The 17229-nt window shown below is 36.3% G+C and overlaps 1 protein-coding gene across 2 annotated transcripts in view; it reads right to left on the bottom strand.

Annotated features, from left to right (window-relative positions):
* Positions 1-491: 491 nt before the first annotated feature.
* Positions 492-17229, bottom strand: part of GOLPH3 (golgi phosphoprotein 3) — a 30048-nt gene continuing 13310 nt past the window's right edge. The window contains exons 2-4 of one of the 2 annotated variants that reach the window (XM_060761349.2): positions 13098-13229; positions 7753-7867; positions 492-2550 (exon numbers count right to left, since the gene is read on the bottom strand). In XM_060761349.2, the coding sequence (XP_060617332.2) occupies positions 2126-2550; positions 7753-7867; positions 13098-13229 (672 nt within the window). In that variant the 3' untranslated portion in view covers positions 492-2125. The remainder of the gene's footprint in view (positions 2551-7752; positions 7868-13097; positions 13230-17229) is intronic. The other variant, XM_060761350.2, reaches the window with a different exon arrangement.

Below are 17229 nucleotides of genomic sequence, written 5' to 3'. Positions count from 1 at the left end.
TAAAAATACCTGGAGGATTCACATATCCTTCATCTTTTTGTCAGAGTCTTCCAAACACACTCTCCAAACAAGATTGAATATAGAAGAGAAGAAAACATTCTAGATAGGACTGATGTATTCATTCCCTAAAAGGAAGGCCCATACAGTCTAACTTTCTATGCTCCAGTATGTATGAAAGCATGAGAACTCATGTTCCAACTGGTTAAATTAGCCCATGCCATCCCTTTAAATTCTCTCCTTCGCACAACAAAATCAGAGAGGGCTCAACAAGTCAGATCAAGAGCAAATATTTTGTTTCCTCCCCTCTCTTCACAAAGAAGAGACTGTTCCAAATATAAGCAAGTATCATACTATTCACAACATTATGTTATCCCAGTTATGAGAGAATCATTTCTCAAGTACACTGATCAGAATTTGCTGTTCTCTCATTCATATATGATGGTGGTCTTTAGAGTGAGGAACACAAAGCACAAAAGCACATGCTTGCTCTGTTTCAGGCACTTTCAAGATCATAGTTTATTTACTGTAGGTAAAAAGCTAGTATACAGGTTGGGGATCCCTTTAACTTTCAGCTACAGTTATATATGTCATTTAGCATTTTCCGCTTTCAGTGTTAACCCAACATTTCTAGACACCGGCCCCACTATTAGTGTGTTCTGTTATTTGAAAACAAAAAAGAGAAAAAAGGCAGTCTTTAATTTGTTCGATACATAATATTTACATTGTGAATGAAGCCAGAACAAGCAATGGTAAAAGAGGTAATAATCTTTAAAAAGCTGGTTTATATATTTTACAATAATGTGCTAATCAGCATAATTGTATATAAAAATTAAAACATAGTAGAGCTTCCTACTACAGAAGTCTTAATTGGCTGAACTGTAGTCATCACCTGCCAACAATTTACATGCAACACTTGCTAAGGTGGACAACTCCTGTTGTTTTCTGAAGTGTTAGGTAGATTAATGACATGAGACACAATAATAACTTGTATACAAAAATTGAAAACTGCACCCAAGAATTGTACTGGTACAAGAACTGTACTCTTCCAAAGGAAAATAAAGGAGCAATGATAAAATGGTCTCATCATACAACACATTTTATAAAGGCAATGCATGGGCAGATTGCACCTGAAAGGCGCACCCCAGAGACACAAGATAAGAGAGGTGTCACGCACACACACTTACACACTTATTTTATAGGAGGCCCATCTTACCACTAAGAGAAAGTGGCCGGAAGTAAATAATGGGCCACTAGGTGTACAATTAGTTCAAATTTGGAAATTTACTAAAATTAGTGAGATGTATTTGTACGCTGATTACACAAATCTTACCATGTACAACTACACTGGAATGTATCCCATCCTGAAACAACTTTGTGAAACAACTGGACCTTAGGATTCAGAGCTATTTCTTTTAAAAAAATGAAAACAAATAGACAGCAAGGATTTAACACAACTAGCACAATGCATGAAATGACAAAAGTATTTTTTAAATGAATCGGGTGTTATTTCTATTTTTTTTTATGTTTAAGTACTTCCAAACCAATATCTAGAAAGAAAGAGCACGGCCTACCAGGTGCTGCTATTGTGCTACTCTCTGCTCCATTTTAATAACTTTCTGCTTCAAATGCTTGGTGATTTAACAGAGCCTGTCAAACTGTTCTTTGAGGCTTCTCCAGAACTACTTTTGATGATTTAAAGATGCTTTCATGATTTGGGCCCCAATTGTGCTGCCACACAGTGCTGAGGCAGATCACACAGCTGGATCAACTAGAAACCAGGTGCTTCTTCTCTCCTAGGAGATGCTTTCTGCATGAAACTATTCTGGTGGAAGAAAGAGGAGTACAATACAATTTCAGATAAAGTAACTTAAACATGATAAGAAACAGAGTGCCAATGGGACAGTTGAGCATGTTTAAGAACAGGAAACTCTCTTATACCAGCCAAATCCTTCAGCAGACACACATACACGAAAAAACAGAACACATCACCTACCATTCCCATGAACAAGAGCAGATTTTCATCATATGAGAAGAGGTACAGATGACAAAAACATGGATCGTCAATTGAAGATAAACTGATTTACATGAAATGGGAGAAAAGAACACTTGAGCAATTTGATTGCAGTTATTTTGTGAAGGCTGCTACCACAGCCCACAGGACCTCGTTTGTATTGGCCTTCATACATTCGACCTCAGGATCTAAATCCAGGAGCTGCCGTACCCTCTTTGTGGCTAGGTCATACTGCTCATCCAAAAGGGGGGCAAAAGCGTTCTCAAGGACATCGGAGGCATGGGCTAAATAAATGAGAGCCAGCAAGCGCTTGTCCATGCGGTGGGGGTCATTCACCCATCTGTCAAGAACGGCTTCTTGAACTTTCTTGATGAGGCGCTGCTTAATGTTGTTGTTGGTGAGAGGGTGCGTGGTCATGTCAAAGAGGAGAAAGTTCTGTTTCTCTGTAGTCAAAACCCCTTTTTCCACTAGGTTTTTAGCTAACCGTTCACGTACATTTCTTAGCTGGTAGTGCAATTTTAAGGGATTCCACGTCTCACCTAAAAAAGAAAAAGACAAAACAATAAAAAAGTCCCCAGAATGGCTGATATTTTGATAATTACAAGGGGAAAATGAAACAGAATACCATGCATTAATACAGCAATAGAATGAACACACTGCTGTATTAATGCATGGTAAGGATATAGAAGTCATTGTCACTTCTGATATAGAAGAAAGATGTCCTTTAATGACCATCTACACAAAAATACTCTAGACAGGGAGTGCCATGCTGGCAGATTTCTTTAAAATATGGTAATTCCCTGAACATCTCTCCAAGTAAACTTCAAAAATATTCCAAAGGTAAAGTTGAAATGCAATTTTCAATATAATTTCAGTAGAATGAGAAATCCTGCACATCTTCTAACAACAAGGAAAAATATCTGTATAGCTTCCCACGCTTGCTTTCTCTATAAATGGCTATTTGTTGTTCTTATGTACCTTGAAGTCAACTCAGACCTATGGAGACCCTTTGGTAAATATAGGCAAGATTTCTTCATAAGAGTCTCCCATTGCTCTTCTCGTAGGCTGAGATGTGTGCCCAATGATACTCAATGGGTTTCCATGGCTGAGTGGGGATTTAAAGCTTTGTCTTCTAAAGTCCTAGTCCCAATACTAAAAATGACATTATCATTCTGGATCTATCAGCAGCTATGGACAGAGCAAAATGTGGTAACCTTTTAGAATGAAAAATCAACAGCTGCTATTTATAAAACCCACCAAACTTACTGGCGGACTCTTATAGTAAATGTTGGTGGAGAAAAGTACGAAAGGTTGTTCTGTTAATAAAATCGTATTTACCAATCAACAAAAATGTCAGTTGTTGGAAAGAAATTGACAGCCTTTCCACATAATTTATGCTCTTAAAAGCTATCTGAAATGAGCAGCTAATGGGAGAAAACCTTTGCTCCTTCATTGAACATTTTGTATCCCTGTTGTCTTTTTTCAGTAGCATGGTGACACCTTGTGTCCAAACTTACTAACTACAAGAAATTCTAAAAATAAGTGGTTCAGAATATGTTATACAATTTTCAGAAATTTGAGTCAGCTCAGGATATGAATAAAAAATTCACATGACTCACCTTCTTATGATGCCAAAAATGGGGCATAAAATGTATACTTTATCAAATGTCATCCTGCTTGTTTTTAAGATAGATTTCAATTAGCCAAACTCCTGAAAAAGTGTCAATTTGTTGTAAAGGAATATGGTTGTTACCCTATTGCAGTTACAAGTATCAGTCCCAATCTGAGCCTGAACTATGTCAAAATTAATGGCATAAAGTAAGACCAGGGCAGACAGCAAATTAAATCTGAAAGGCAAATACAGCCATCCCCTGAGTTTTCATGACTAACTCTTTCAACTGTCCTGAATTATACCCAGAATCCATATATTTGATGCATGGTCCACCCTTTCAACATCATTTGCGTGCTCATTTTGCAAACATACACTGCTTTCCCCCCTCTCTGTTGATTCAGCACCATCTTTTTGCTTCAACCTGAAGTATGTTAGATTGGAAGTGGTACGTCTCTTATACAGTACTGTACAGTATTTGTGTTTACAAACAGTAATATAATACAATGCAAAATAATAAAATATAGAAAATAAATTACATATATGGTAATAATTACAGTATACAATATTCGTAAGACTGGATTTCATGTGTGTGTGTGTGTGCATATTCTGCATTTCAACCATTTTCACTTTTTGACAGTTCTCTTGCCTCTAACCCAACAAATATGCAAGGGATGCCTATAATCTTCAGCATTTTCCATCCTTGGTGTATTCAGCATGCTAAGAAGCATAGCACAAAACAAAAGAGACAAATTTATAAAAGGCCTGAGCCACTTAAGACTAGGTCATACAACTTAATCTTCTTCTATACCAATATATATATTTTAAAAATCCTTACACAGAGAAAACTAGCATATCAGGAAAGGGGGCAGCAAATAAATCTTTCCCCTGTGATATTGTTTCATATGAGGGGAAAAAGGGGGGGGGGGCAATGTAGAGGAAATATGGGAGAAGCATGTGATCTCCTATTTAAAATGTTTAAAATGTTCCAGCCTGAATATAAAGTTGTTGCTTCAGTGAGAACCAGGATATTTCCATTTTACATTTTTCCATTTACTTAATGCATTCATGTGAAATAAATAAAAGTTTGTTTAAATTTTGCTGTCTGCAATTTTTAATCACTTTTGTGTGGGCCACCATTCTTAATTGTCACCATTTTATTTTATTGCCACTCCTGTCTTGTAAGCCTTCAATTCACACTTGATTTAATGGTAGATTTCAAGGGAATAATATTTTGACCCCCTGTCAAGATGAGTGCAAAAAGAAAGAACTATTCCATTGAGTACGAGAAAGGAATAATTATTTCCTGAGCTGGAATACATCATCTGTGAACAGATTGGCAAGTTAAAGCTTCACTGTGTGCAGGGCTGATAGTCAAGCATTTGCCCTTTGCAATGGCATCACAGTTAGAAACGTTCCCAGAAGAATTCACAGCACCAGAACACTGGCTGGATGGCTTCCTTCAGCGATATGGACTGTCTCTAAGAAGATGGACAACACCGTTCAAGCTGGAAGATACTGGAATTATTAAACGTGCACTTGCATTCAAGTCCTTTATTGATAGAATTGACTTATTTGAACTCTCCAAAATGATTGCTATAGATGAAACTCCAGTGTTTATGGGCCAAGGATCTCAAATTACAATTGATCAGAGTGGCACCTTGTCAATTTACATTCTACACTCTACATTACAAAAGTACATGTGTTGCCTGTATTTTGGCAATTTATCTGGATGGAAAGAAAGCACTACCTCTAATCATCACTAAGGGCAAAAAATATAAGATTGAATGTGTTCTTGAAACCAAAGAAGCCTGGTAAACGTAAGCAGAAAATGGGTTGATTTAATGCTACCACTTGCTTTGTGAGGTTGTCAAAGATGTCTGCTGGTCTGGGATTCAGCCAGCACTCAATGCACTGAAGACATAAAGAACTTCCTTGCAGAAAGAAGAATAGATCGAATAATGACTGCCTATCTCCAGACTCTTGATACTGTAATAAACAAGCCATTCAAGTACAATTTGTGCATGGAAATCAATGATTATACAATGGAGAGAAGTCAGTGTGGAAACTTTGTGAAGTCTAGCCTGCAAGAGATCATGACTTGGGGGAAGAATTCACGAGATAAAATCACTGACAGCTGTATTGCCAATGCACTACAAGCAGGCAACAAGGTCAAGAAGGATGGCCCTTCTCCCTTAAGGAGAGCTCTGTTGCTGGTCATGAGAGATTGGGGCCAATTGTTCTACAAGAAATGGAGTCACAAGAAATTCAGGCCAGTATTTGGGGGTTGGAGCGTTATGATGATGTTCCAGAAGATGACGACATGACTATATTGAATAGATTTTGATCATTGTACAGGAATTCATGTAGATTATTGTACATAAAAAAAATAAGACAACCCCTGAAAATAAGCCCTAATGCGTCTTTTAGAGCAAAAATTACTGTAAGACTAATTTTGGATGAAATACGGTAATAATAAATCTTAAGAATTTCTCTCTAGCTATGAAATTCTCCAAGAAATTTTGCCAGTTTGAAAATTTTGCCTTTCATATTGACATAGGGGTGGCTTGAAAAATTAAAAGAAATTTGGGAAAAATGTGAGCTTTGACGAGTGCTAGTCTGCCAAATAATGATAACTGTAATGTGGACAATTATTTTAGTTTTTATTGATTATAAGAATAAATTAATGTATAAATTGATAAATTGGACATTACTTTTAGATCAAATTGAATTTCCTTGGGCATGTTTATAATTAATATCTTTTTATTTATAGGGGACTAACATCCCGACATCTTTCCCCCCTATGCATAGGAAATTAGTCCCTTCTCTGCTGAGAAACACATCTTTTAATAGCAAAAACTAAAGAAATAAAAAGAATAATATTTCAAGAGATGTGGATATCTAGTCAGTCCTGGTCTGGAAGTCTTAAGTCAGCAATACTATGTGCACTTCAAAAATATGTTATTACCACAAGAATTTCTATCCAGTTGTTCTTCTGTAATAACTCAGTTTTTCAGTTGGTGAAAACAGTTCTGACATTTTCAATATCTAGCCTACTTGTTTATGCTACATTTCTGATAGCTATCCAGAGGAAAGAAAGACAAAGTTGAGTTATTGATGCAATCTGATACTGTTTCAGATCTTGGCTTTGCAATAAGCAGACTCTATATTCTTAAGTATCAACTGATAACACATCATCTTGCCTTTTTGAAAAGTACCATAACAACTGGTAATTTGAATATCCAAACTCTATTAAGTCAACTAATGCTGTTACATCAAGTGGTCTCTGGCTTCCAAGTAAATTCGGATTTATGGAAACTCATAAGTGTTTCCTTGGCAATTCAGAGATGATATGCCATTGCCCTAGAGCTGAGAGTGTGTGATTTGCCCAAGATAATTCAGTAAGTTTCCATGGCTGGACAGCAATTCAAACCCTAATCTCATAGTCTTCATCGAACACTTACTCCTTTGTACCACCCTGGTTCTCATAAGTGAGCTATGAATATACATTTTGTTGAATTCCATAACATCATAGAATTTGAGAGGAAATTTAGTCATCAATCCCTTCTACTTCTAGCTTGTTACTCTTTCAAACTTGGAAAGACTAGGTTTGTTAAGTCACTGCTTCAAGGGTCAGTTGGCATGCATGAAAGAGCAGAGACTGAAAAAGTAGCTAAAATTTGAACAGATGAAAAGTACAGGCAAATCATCATAAGGATACCTCCATGAATGAACAGAAGGGATTTGAGGAGCCCTTTGCAGGTGAACAACATCAGAAGCAAGCCAAAGTAACTCCACCCACCTCCATACACGTCCACTGTAAGTAATACATGTTATTGATGGGTGTACTTTTGAGAGTGCAATTCATCCATTTAAATATTGATATCCTGCCATATATCACAGGATCTCAGACTGGTGGTTAACCACTTCCTACCATCACAGTAATAGTTTTAAAACCAACCTTTAGAGTATCTAAAGATATTTCATATCATAAGGAAAGATGGCATCACACAAGTAAGGATATGTCATTTTCTAAACTAGAAAAATTACCCTTAAAAACAGACACACATGACAGTTCAAAACAGTTTGTTAAGAACTGAAAGATACTGATTTTTTTATAGAATTATCTTACCACTAAGCAGTTCTATCCAGTTCTGCACTGTTTCTGGAGGTTGTGTTTCTTTAATGTGCTTCAGAGCTTCATCAAGTAGAACATCTCCTGTAGGAGCATCTGATTTGCAGATTACCTGAAGGGAATTGCAGAAGTTTACTCCGGCACATCAAATTTTGCGTTTGCGTTTTTAAATACCAAGGATATTAAAAGTGTGTCTATGTTTAACCTCAAAATTTAATGTTGAAATATTTTCCCTTTTGGGGCCATTGTCATAATTCTACACCACATTGTAAAAAAATGTCCCTCGACTCTTAACACAATGAAAATATACAACAAAAAAGATGAAGGGATCGTGTGCATTACCTCATTCATGAAAGCTAAGAAAGAAATATTCCAATCTATCTCCTGCATATTTGTCTCCTTATTTATTTAGCTATGAAGGTAAAAAAGTGTGTTCATGATAAACAATGCTGTGAATTAATCATGTTCTTTTTCTAATTGCATCGTGAGCCAGCATGACCAATCAAGGGAACATTTATTATTATTATTTAGACTACAACTCCCAGTGCAACCTGTTGTTTTTCTTACTGTTGTATGTCTTTGAGTCAGGGGACTCCAAAGAAAATCTATCATGGGGTTTTCTTGGCAAGATTTGTTCATAGATTGTTTGCCTTTGCCTTCTCCTGAGTTTGAGAAGTAAGACATGTTCCAAGGTTACCCAATGGGTTTCCACAGCTGAGCATGAACTGAAGCATAATCACCAGAGTTTTAGTCAAACCCCACACTGGCTCTCAGTGCAATCAATAAATCACATTAATTCCAAATACAGTCCAGAGTAAATATGTTTTTGAATATAAATGTTAGCATTTGAAGTAGCCACAGAAAAGCAATACTATCAATGAAGAGACATAGGAAAAGGATGACCAGGAAAAAAATATTGTGTGATTTAATAAATCATCAGAAAGAAAAGAGGAGGAAAAGTGAGCAATAATAAAAATTAGGAGAGAGGGAAACAAATGGCAGGAGGTGGTGCTAGATGAGAATAAGTGAATATACAGCTTTCTAAGGGAGTATCCACAAATTGGCAACTGCTCGTCTGTGGAAAGAGAATACAGAATGATCCCTTCCCTTAATTCCAGATAGAAATGCCACAGTGCTCTTTGCTAGAAGGAAGACAGTAGTATCTGCAGTAGTGACAAATGGATTGGGGTGGGGTGTAGTGAGCCTTCCAGCTTTCTCTGTTTGATGTAACATATCAGCAGGACATGGGAAACATGGAAAGAGCCTCCTAGAAGGCTCTCCTCTGGACAAAGTTTCTTGTAAACGGCTAATCTTTCCAACCCAAAAGCACTGCTTTGCAACATTTTGATTTATGCAATGCCTTTGACATAAAATAAAAAGCAGGACATACAGAAAGAACTGCTAGAGGGTCAAAAACCAACTGAAAGGATGATTAGAGAAGCTAGAAATATGGGTATGAGATTCAGTGCAAGAAGGACAAACTGAAGTCACTAGAATGAGAATTGGCAACACATAGCATCCGTAACTGTTTTTAAGCCTCCCAATCACCTCAATACTGCATCTCCAAATTCAAGTAGCCAACCACAGAAATGACATTTTGTTTTGAAGAGTTTTCCACACTTTTGCTGTCCAATTCAAGTTTGGAAATGTGAACTACGCTTTAATCTGCTGAGGTTGCTCATCTCCATTAGAATAATGTTAAGATGTTAGTGCAGTTAATGAAGAAAAGTTAGAGCAGGAGTGGAAATCCTGTAGGCTTTTGGATGTTGTTGGACTGAATGTCCCACCAATTCTAATCAGCATTGTTATGGCGAAGAATGGCAAAAGTTACACTGTAACAACTTCTGGATAGCTGAATGACTCCCACACCTGGGCTGGAGAGAAGAATAGGTAAATCAAGGAAGTAGGCCATGGACCTCAGAAGAGGAATATCTCGAAAGCCAGCAACAAAAACTAATACAATAATCACAACAATAAATAGCACACTGTAACATCCATTATATCACTGAATTTCACTAGCAGAAACCAGTTTTGATGCATCTCCTGTGTGCCTGTTAAATTTCACATTCAATTCACGATCCTATTTCATGTGGCAAGGAATTTTTTAAAAAACGTAAATATCTCTAATAAGAAAATTAGCACTGCTTTCTATCTTTTTCTAGACTCTGTAACTAGATGATGACTGTAGAGAAGCAGGAACATGTGGAACAAACACTGGACTAAATTTAATAGACATGTTATAATTATTAAGATCCTAACATTACATCAAAATGAGAGAATGCACAAAAAGTATAGACTTCCTACAAAAGAGACAAAACTTCAATTCCCGAGTAAAAGAAAGCTATCAAATCTTAAAATTATTGGGGAAGACAAACAATATTAAAGAGTTATTAAATATTTCTGGTTGGTTGTATACACCATGTAGGTCAAATTGTCGTTTCTACTACAGTAGACAAAGCTGTCATAGTATATTAACAACTTCACTATTTGTCATTAAATTAAATTCAATGAGCTAGGTCCAAATATCATTCCTACCTACAGAACAAGGTGAATTTTACCAATGTAATATGAAATCGTTCTGGAGCAGATTTTTGGAGGGCCCATGTTATTGCAGGGTGAAGAAAGAATGGATGAAAGTTGCTTTTTCCTTCTCATGGTGGGATATTTCTCTTGAATTGGGGATGAGAATCATATGGCCTTCCAGATGTCTTTGGGTACACTAGCCAACAGTCAATGGTGGGGAATGCTGGGAGATGCAATCCAACAAAGACCTGGAGGGCTTCCTGATTCCCACTCCTGTGCCAGAGGAATAATTTTCTGTAGATACAGAGTGAAGCAGCATAACTTCCTTTTTTCAAAACTTAATAAAACCCATTGTATGAATCAGAATTTTTTTATATATAATGTTTGTAAAGTTTTGTTTTACGTAGTTTTGAAGATCAAATTAGGTAGGTGACATCGCCCATTCTCTATTCTCCATACACTGAGTAAACCGATTTCTGGCATTTGTCATGACTCTTGCCAGCATAGCAGGCATTATGTTGGCAATTTCTTCCTGAATGTTGGTCTTCAAATCTTGTAGGGTCCTTGGACGGTTCACATAAACACGGGATTTAAAAAAAAAACCATAGAAAAAATCGCAAGTGGACCAGCCACTCTAAATCTGCTTGAAAAGTAGGCCTCAATGACAAAAGCACACCTTTCACTGTTCAAACGCATGATGGCAACTGAACTGTGTCAGGACAAAACTTTATACTCCCGCCTCTCGAACGACACCACTAGCACTCTGCTACGTCTTCAACCGACTGAATGGTGCGTATTTTTAAAAAGGAAGTTATGCTGCCTCGCCCTGTAGAAAGGTATTTTCACTGACAGAACATCAAATCTGGCACTGAAATTCTTAAAAAGAATAATACAAAATTCTATTTGTTTCACAGTGACCCTTTTTATTAAAAGGATACTGATATGTTAGTGATTGTTTTCAGAAATCCTTCAAACCCCACAGTGGATAAAAAGTAAATGCAATTCTAATATTAAGGTGATTCTGTCCAAGATGTAGGAAATTGCTCTTTTTGCATTTAGACCTCTTGCTGGCCAGCTCAATTAAAAATGCATTCATATTGTATGTGCATGTATTAATACTTGCTGGGTAGATGGATGTCTGAAATTTCTGTTCATAAACAATACACAAATGGCAAAATACAGTATTTAAATTAGTCACCCTTCTTGGGTGCCAGTGGCTATGTGTGTGTCCTTTCAAATTGCCTGTTGAATTATAGCAACCCCATGAATTTCATAGGATTCTCTTAGGCAATGAATCCTCAGAAGTAGTATTGCCAGTTCCTTCCTCTGAAATATAGACTACAGGACCTCCTATTTATTGACGGGTCTGTAGCAGAGGGCTTTGAGTCATGTGGAGTAGTTCCACAGCTGACAAAAATTGTTTTATTTGTTAACTACACACCTTGACCCTTCATGCTATCCCCTCCAAGCTGTCATTGTTTCTTTGATTCTACCCAATAAGGACTCTCCCTTTAAGAGAGAGCAAGAAAAAATAATTCATTCCAAAAATTTAGCTGTTCTTTTTCAAGACTATACAATATGGTTTAACTGTTCTGGTCATTTCAATTGATGACCTAGAGTGCAGAATGGTGAAAATATTCACCTCTGAGCTAGTATTGAAATAACTCAGTATGATCACAATTAAGGGGGAAAGACAGCTCATACATATCTCCATCAAGAGATCCGGTGGAACCTAGATTCAGTGGAACAGCAGGATTACAGGGTGCCTGCTCTTGTGCTGTAAATCAATCAGACAGTGTTTACACAAGGTGTGAAATATTATCAGGGTATACTCAATCCATGGAATCATAAACCTTTGAAAATCTGGAGAATAACTGTAAATTCTAAAAGTACTTGTGGGCTGTGTCCACAAAAATTATATCTCAAAAACCAGAATGTGGGAGACATTATTTTCCCATCATCCAGATTCTACTTAATTTGAGCCTTATTTTAAAATATACTACAAATTCATAAAATATGCAATTTTTTGCATATTCACATATTCCATATTTACCTTTAAAATACCTAAAGTATTCTAACGTAAGCAGTTATAACATGGGTATTTCAGGAGATGTTTCTAATAAACAAAAAAAAATCTTGGAAGCTTTTTGAACATGGTAAGATATCTATTTCAAAGTATTCATAACTAAATCTAGCAAGCTGTACAAAAGTAATAACTGCTTACACAAAGACTCAATTCTGAACAGAGAATGGAAACTTTTCAGACTTTCTTTTTAAGTAGGTGAGTAAAAGATAATATTGACAAAGGAAAACTGCCCATGCAAGTAAATTTGGAATAGAAAATGAAGTATTTTCCCCTCACAAAAACTTCTAAGAAAAAGGCTACCTTGATATAATGCCAACACCATCAACCACAGAGTAAAAAAAACAAAACAAAACAAAAAACAACCCAAAAACCATTGAGTTACTGCTCAGCTAGGCATTGGATTAACAAACACCAAAAGCAGAAATCTTTTACAACATTGCCCACATGTTTACTTAAGGAACTTAAATTATTCATACTAGCATTCTATTAAACTCTTGACAAATGCTAAAATGGGTATACACAGTGTATTAGAAAGAGCTAAACCTGTGCAGGGTATCCTCCAAAAATGTATACACCCTTCACATCTTATAATTCTAAATTATTTTTCTTTTTGCATTTTTTTCAATAAGATTAAAGATCATAATAGTTGGTATGAGTCACCAAATTATAAGAGACATCCTGTGTCACACACTGCGTGAACAACACACACGCTATTCTACCTTCTGCTTCTTACCTTTCTAGTTAGCAGGCTTTTGCGTCTCATTCCAAATGCCTCCAGCTGAAGACGCCCTCTCAGTGCCAATTCAATTAACATACATCCACGGAGCCCAGAGGAAATGCAATCATTCCAAAACGACGTGTAACCCTAATAAGCAAAATGTGTCAATAAATTTTAAGTAAATATATACATAAAATTAAAATTAAAAGATAAGCCATGCAGGATCAGCTCAATCATCAATGTACTGCATCATATTCAAAATGGTCATCAAGATGCCTATGAGAAATCTACAAGGAAGATGTCAGCTAAACACTATCCTCCTGCTTATATTGTCCAGTAACTGACGCCTGCTGGCATTGGGCATATAATATATAGAATCATGGCTATATATAGTATAACCACTGATAACCTTCTTGTCTCTAAATAAATGACTCTTACAACCACACCTCTTGCCAACTCTCAAAACCATGCCTTCACATGATCCAAAGCAGCTATGGCATTAAAAATACTGATGAATATTTAAGTGCAAACATTAATATAATCTTATTTGGTGAGTTCCCAAAGAGCAGTGAAAAGAGCTTACTTAAGAATTATGTAATATTACAGGTCTTAACATTTTTCATTTATTCAAATTGCAAAAGCAATCCTTCTTGAGACTAGGAGAAAAGACACATTTTACTGTATCAAAAGATAAAGGCGGGGGAGCAATACACAGGAGGGAAGGAGTGGTAATACACCACTCCTTCCCTCCTGACCTTCCGGAAAAAGGTGGAATCCTGGCTGTGGGATCAGGCCTTTGTGGACTAGACAGATGTGATGGTAGAGCTATGCTTTAATGGACTGATGGGCTCAAATGGACTGTGTGTAGGACGACAATTTAATTCTGTCAATTGTTCTAATGTTTTACTGTTTTTATGATGTTTTTATAATGTTTTATACTGTTTTTACCTAAGATGTATATTTATGTTTTTGCTGTCAGCCGCTCCGAGTCCCTCTGCGGAGGTCAAGATAGGACGGGATATAAATTTCCGAAATAAATAAATACATTGTGGTTTGTTACAGTCTATGATTTGGCTAGATAGTGATAAAAACATGGATCTGGTAAAGCAAACAAACTGAACCAACACAAAAAAACCCAAACACTTTGGAACACAAGTCATTCCTTCCTTATTAAGACTTACAAAGTATATATGAACTGTTAAAAATTTTGTGCTGGAAAACTATCCTGATAGGATGAAACTTGAATTGAATGAAACTTCCCCCAACCTTTCTCAAAACCAATATAGCTCTGTCCTTAAAATGGTGTCCAAGATTTCAGCAGAACCCTTCTTTCCTCCTAAAATAAAGTCCACTGAATGTTTTCACTCTGTATGTTCTGTGTGTGACTATGTAAATACACCAGGCATGTTTTAAACATTTTGAATCATACAATGGGATGGTTTGTTCTTAGGGTGCAATTGTGGTTTCTTAGGAAAGCAAAAATCAAGAATGGCCATTTTTGTTTAGTCTTTAAAGTTCACAACTAAGGAGTATGAACAAAGAGCATGAACAGCTTCCAATGCTGGCAGAAAGAGCGAATTGGCAAGGTAATCACACAAAAGACACCAGTAATCTTCTCCATTCCTGGTTTGTCAGGTTGTTTCTGGCTTACTTTTTTATCAGAATGAGGCAATACCTCCGTCTCATCTTCCTCACATACTGCTCATTAGTCCTTGGAGGATATGCATTTTGCTATAACTTTTCAAGGTTATATGTATTATTGTCTGCTACCTGTTTGACGCTGCAAGGTCATCCTCTTGGGAAACACAGTTTAAAAAAGCTTTTTTGTCTCCCAAGAGAGTTGGAACCAAGAATTCCAGTGTAAAAAACTTCTACAAATAATGTTGCTTTTGTTGTGCTTTGTTTTTCCTTGCACAATTGTTCAGTTTTAATAAAACTTAAGAAATTTAAAATCAAATTAAGTATACAACTTCTGGCTTGAAAACAGAATGTCAAGAGTAGAACTTGCACACAGGAATATACATTCTCATTAACACACAAAGTTATACATGTTTTTGCCTGTTTACCTTTTAAATATATTTCACATCAACAAATGGTATTTTAATCAAAGACTGAATAAGTGGTCTGTAGCTCCTTGAAATACAGAGTCATAAGCAAAGAAAGAGAAACTACAACCAGCAATGGAAGACATACCAAATATTCTGAGTTGTTCTGCCACATAAACAGAACCAGTTACAAGCAGAATTTTGAATCTGAAATCACAACAAACAAAAAGCATAGCTAACTACACAAAAACTGCCAAGATGTTCTACTGTATTATTGAAAATAAATTGTAGTTCACCACAGCACAGCTGGCCTACACCACTCTCTCAAAGATTAATTTGCTAAGAAGTTCACAAATGAACATGCATGTCTAGGAACTATTTGTTTATTGCCTTTCCCCCAGAAAAAGGCCTAAAGGCAGCCATCAAAATCATTACAAATGAAAACAAATATGTATAAGAACATACAAAAGGTAATTTTCGATTTAACTGGATTTCCCTCCGAAAAGTGAAATTTAAGACAGTTTACAAAATAAAAAGAATTATATGTAAAACAGAAAAATTGATAAAATAAAATAGTGTTAAATTGTCTAAAAATTAAAACTATTTAAAACTGAATTAAAATAAATATATGAATTAACCAACAAATAAAAATTATAAAGCAAATGAGGAACAAGACAAGGCTTCATTTTACTTTGACACTATCGCAGGACATTCCCAGTTGAAACCTTGCCTCGAAACCTACCAGAAATTCATGATTCTGCAAGTATAAAGCAACGAGGGCCAATTATCTGCCCTGTAACGCAGTGGTTCTCAACCTGGGGTCCCCAGATGTTTTTGGTCTTCAACTCCCAGAAATCCTAACAGATAGTAAACTGGCTGGGATTTCTGGGAGTTGTAGGTCAAAAACATATGGGGACCCCAGGTTGAGAACCACTGTAGAGGCTTCTAAGATAGCCTCCCACATCAACCCAGGGGACTTCAAATTGAAGCAGTTCACTTTTGTAGGAGAGCTGAAAAAGGACGGTTTTGGGAGTCTGGTAGGGTTGAAGGACACAAAAACCATATTTGGAAGCCACATGTGTCTCAAGGCTGCATTATGCTTTCCCACACCACTTTTTCAGTCTTTTTCTCAGATTTAGCCCTCAAAAGAATCAACAACCCTGGCCTGAAATATACTACTGTTGTAAATTTGATTGTCCAGTGTTGCTCAAAGAATGATCTCACCAAGAGCTACAGTTAAGTGTGTATTTTTTGTTACTTATACATTCATTCTTATATTTCGAGGAGATTTTCAGTTCACAACAGAAGGAGCACAAATGGCTTTGCTTGCGTTAACAGCATTCCCAGACAGCTAGCACAGCATAATTTCTAATGTCAACAACGTGTGAAATTTTATGTAGATACATAATTACAACTTCTCCAATAAGAACTTGCATAATGTCTGACTTTAAATTATGATAATCTCTATGTTGACATTTAAAACAAAGCAGGCATAATGATGCACTCTAACAGTATAGAGTTAACTTCTTAATCTGACGGAGGACTGCCAGAAAAGGCTGCCTTCTTCTTCTAAATCCTTTTGGAAAGCCAGGCTTGTAACTCTTAGGAAATATTTAAGTAATGAAAAAATACCCACACACAACTTTAGATGCATTGTGGCACAATAAACACACAAACAAACAATACTTTCAATCCTTTGCTTCCTTCCTTGCCACAACTGAATGCATAGGACAAACTATAACATACACTCAGAACTATTTACTTTTATATAAATTCTCATTTAAGAAACAATAATGATTAAAGCATCTATTCAGAAAAATCCAAAACACTCCAATGACTAAATTACAGAATTAATTGCTTGCATCATTACCCGAGGTTTCACACTGTTTTCTTTTAAAAAGCAATTTTACAGTCCACAAAACTGCTAAAAACTAACTCTTCAAGAGTCTATCAAGCCATCAATTTACATTGCAGTCTTCTTAAAATTCATTTTACAAGGTTCTTTGCAGGAAAATATTAGCACTCCTTCTTACTTTAATGTTTGGTCATCTCTTTCCAAATTTCTTTCCACCACTCTTTTCCCTTGTCAAAAAAGCTCCCCC

Source organism: Anolis sagrei, chromosome 2 (assembly GCF_037176765.1).
Source record: "Anolis sagrei isolate rAnoSag1 chromosome 2, rAnoSag1.mat, whole genome shotgun sequence".
Taxonomy (NCBI): Eukaryota; Metazoa; Chordata; class Lepidosauria; order Squamata; family Dactyloidae; genus Anolis; species Anolis sagrei.
This window is presented reverse-complemented; position numbering and strand designations above follow the sequence as displayed.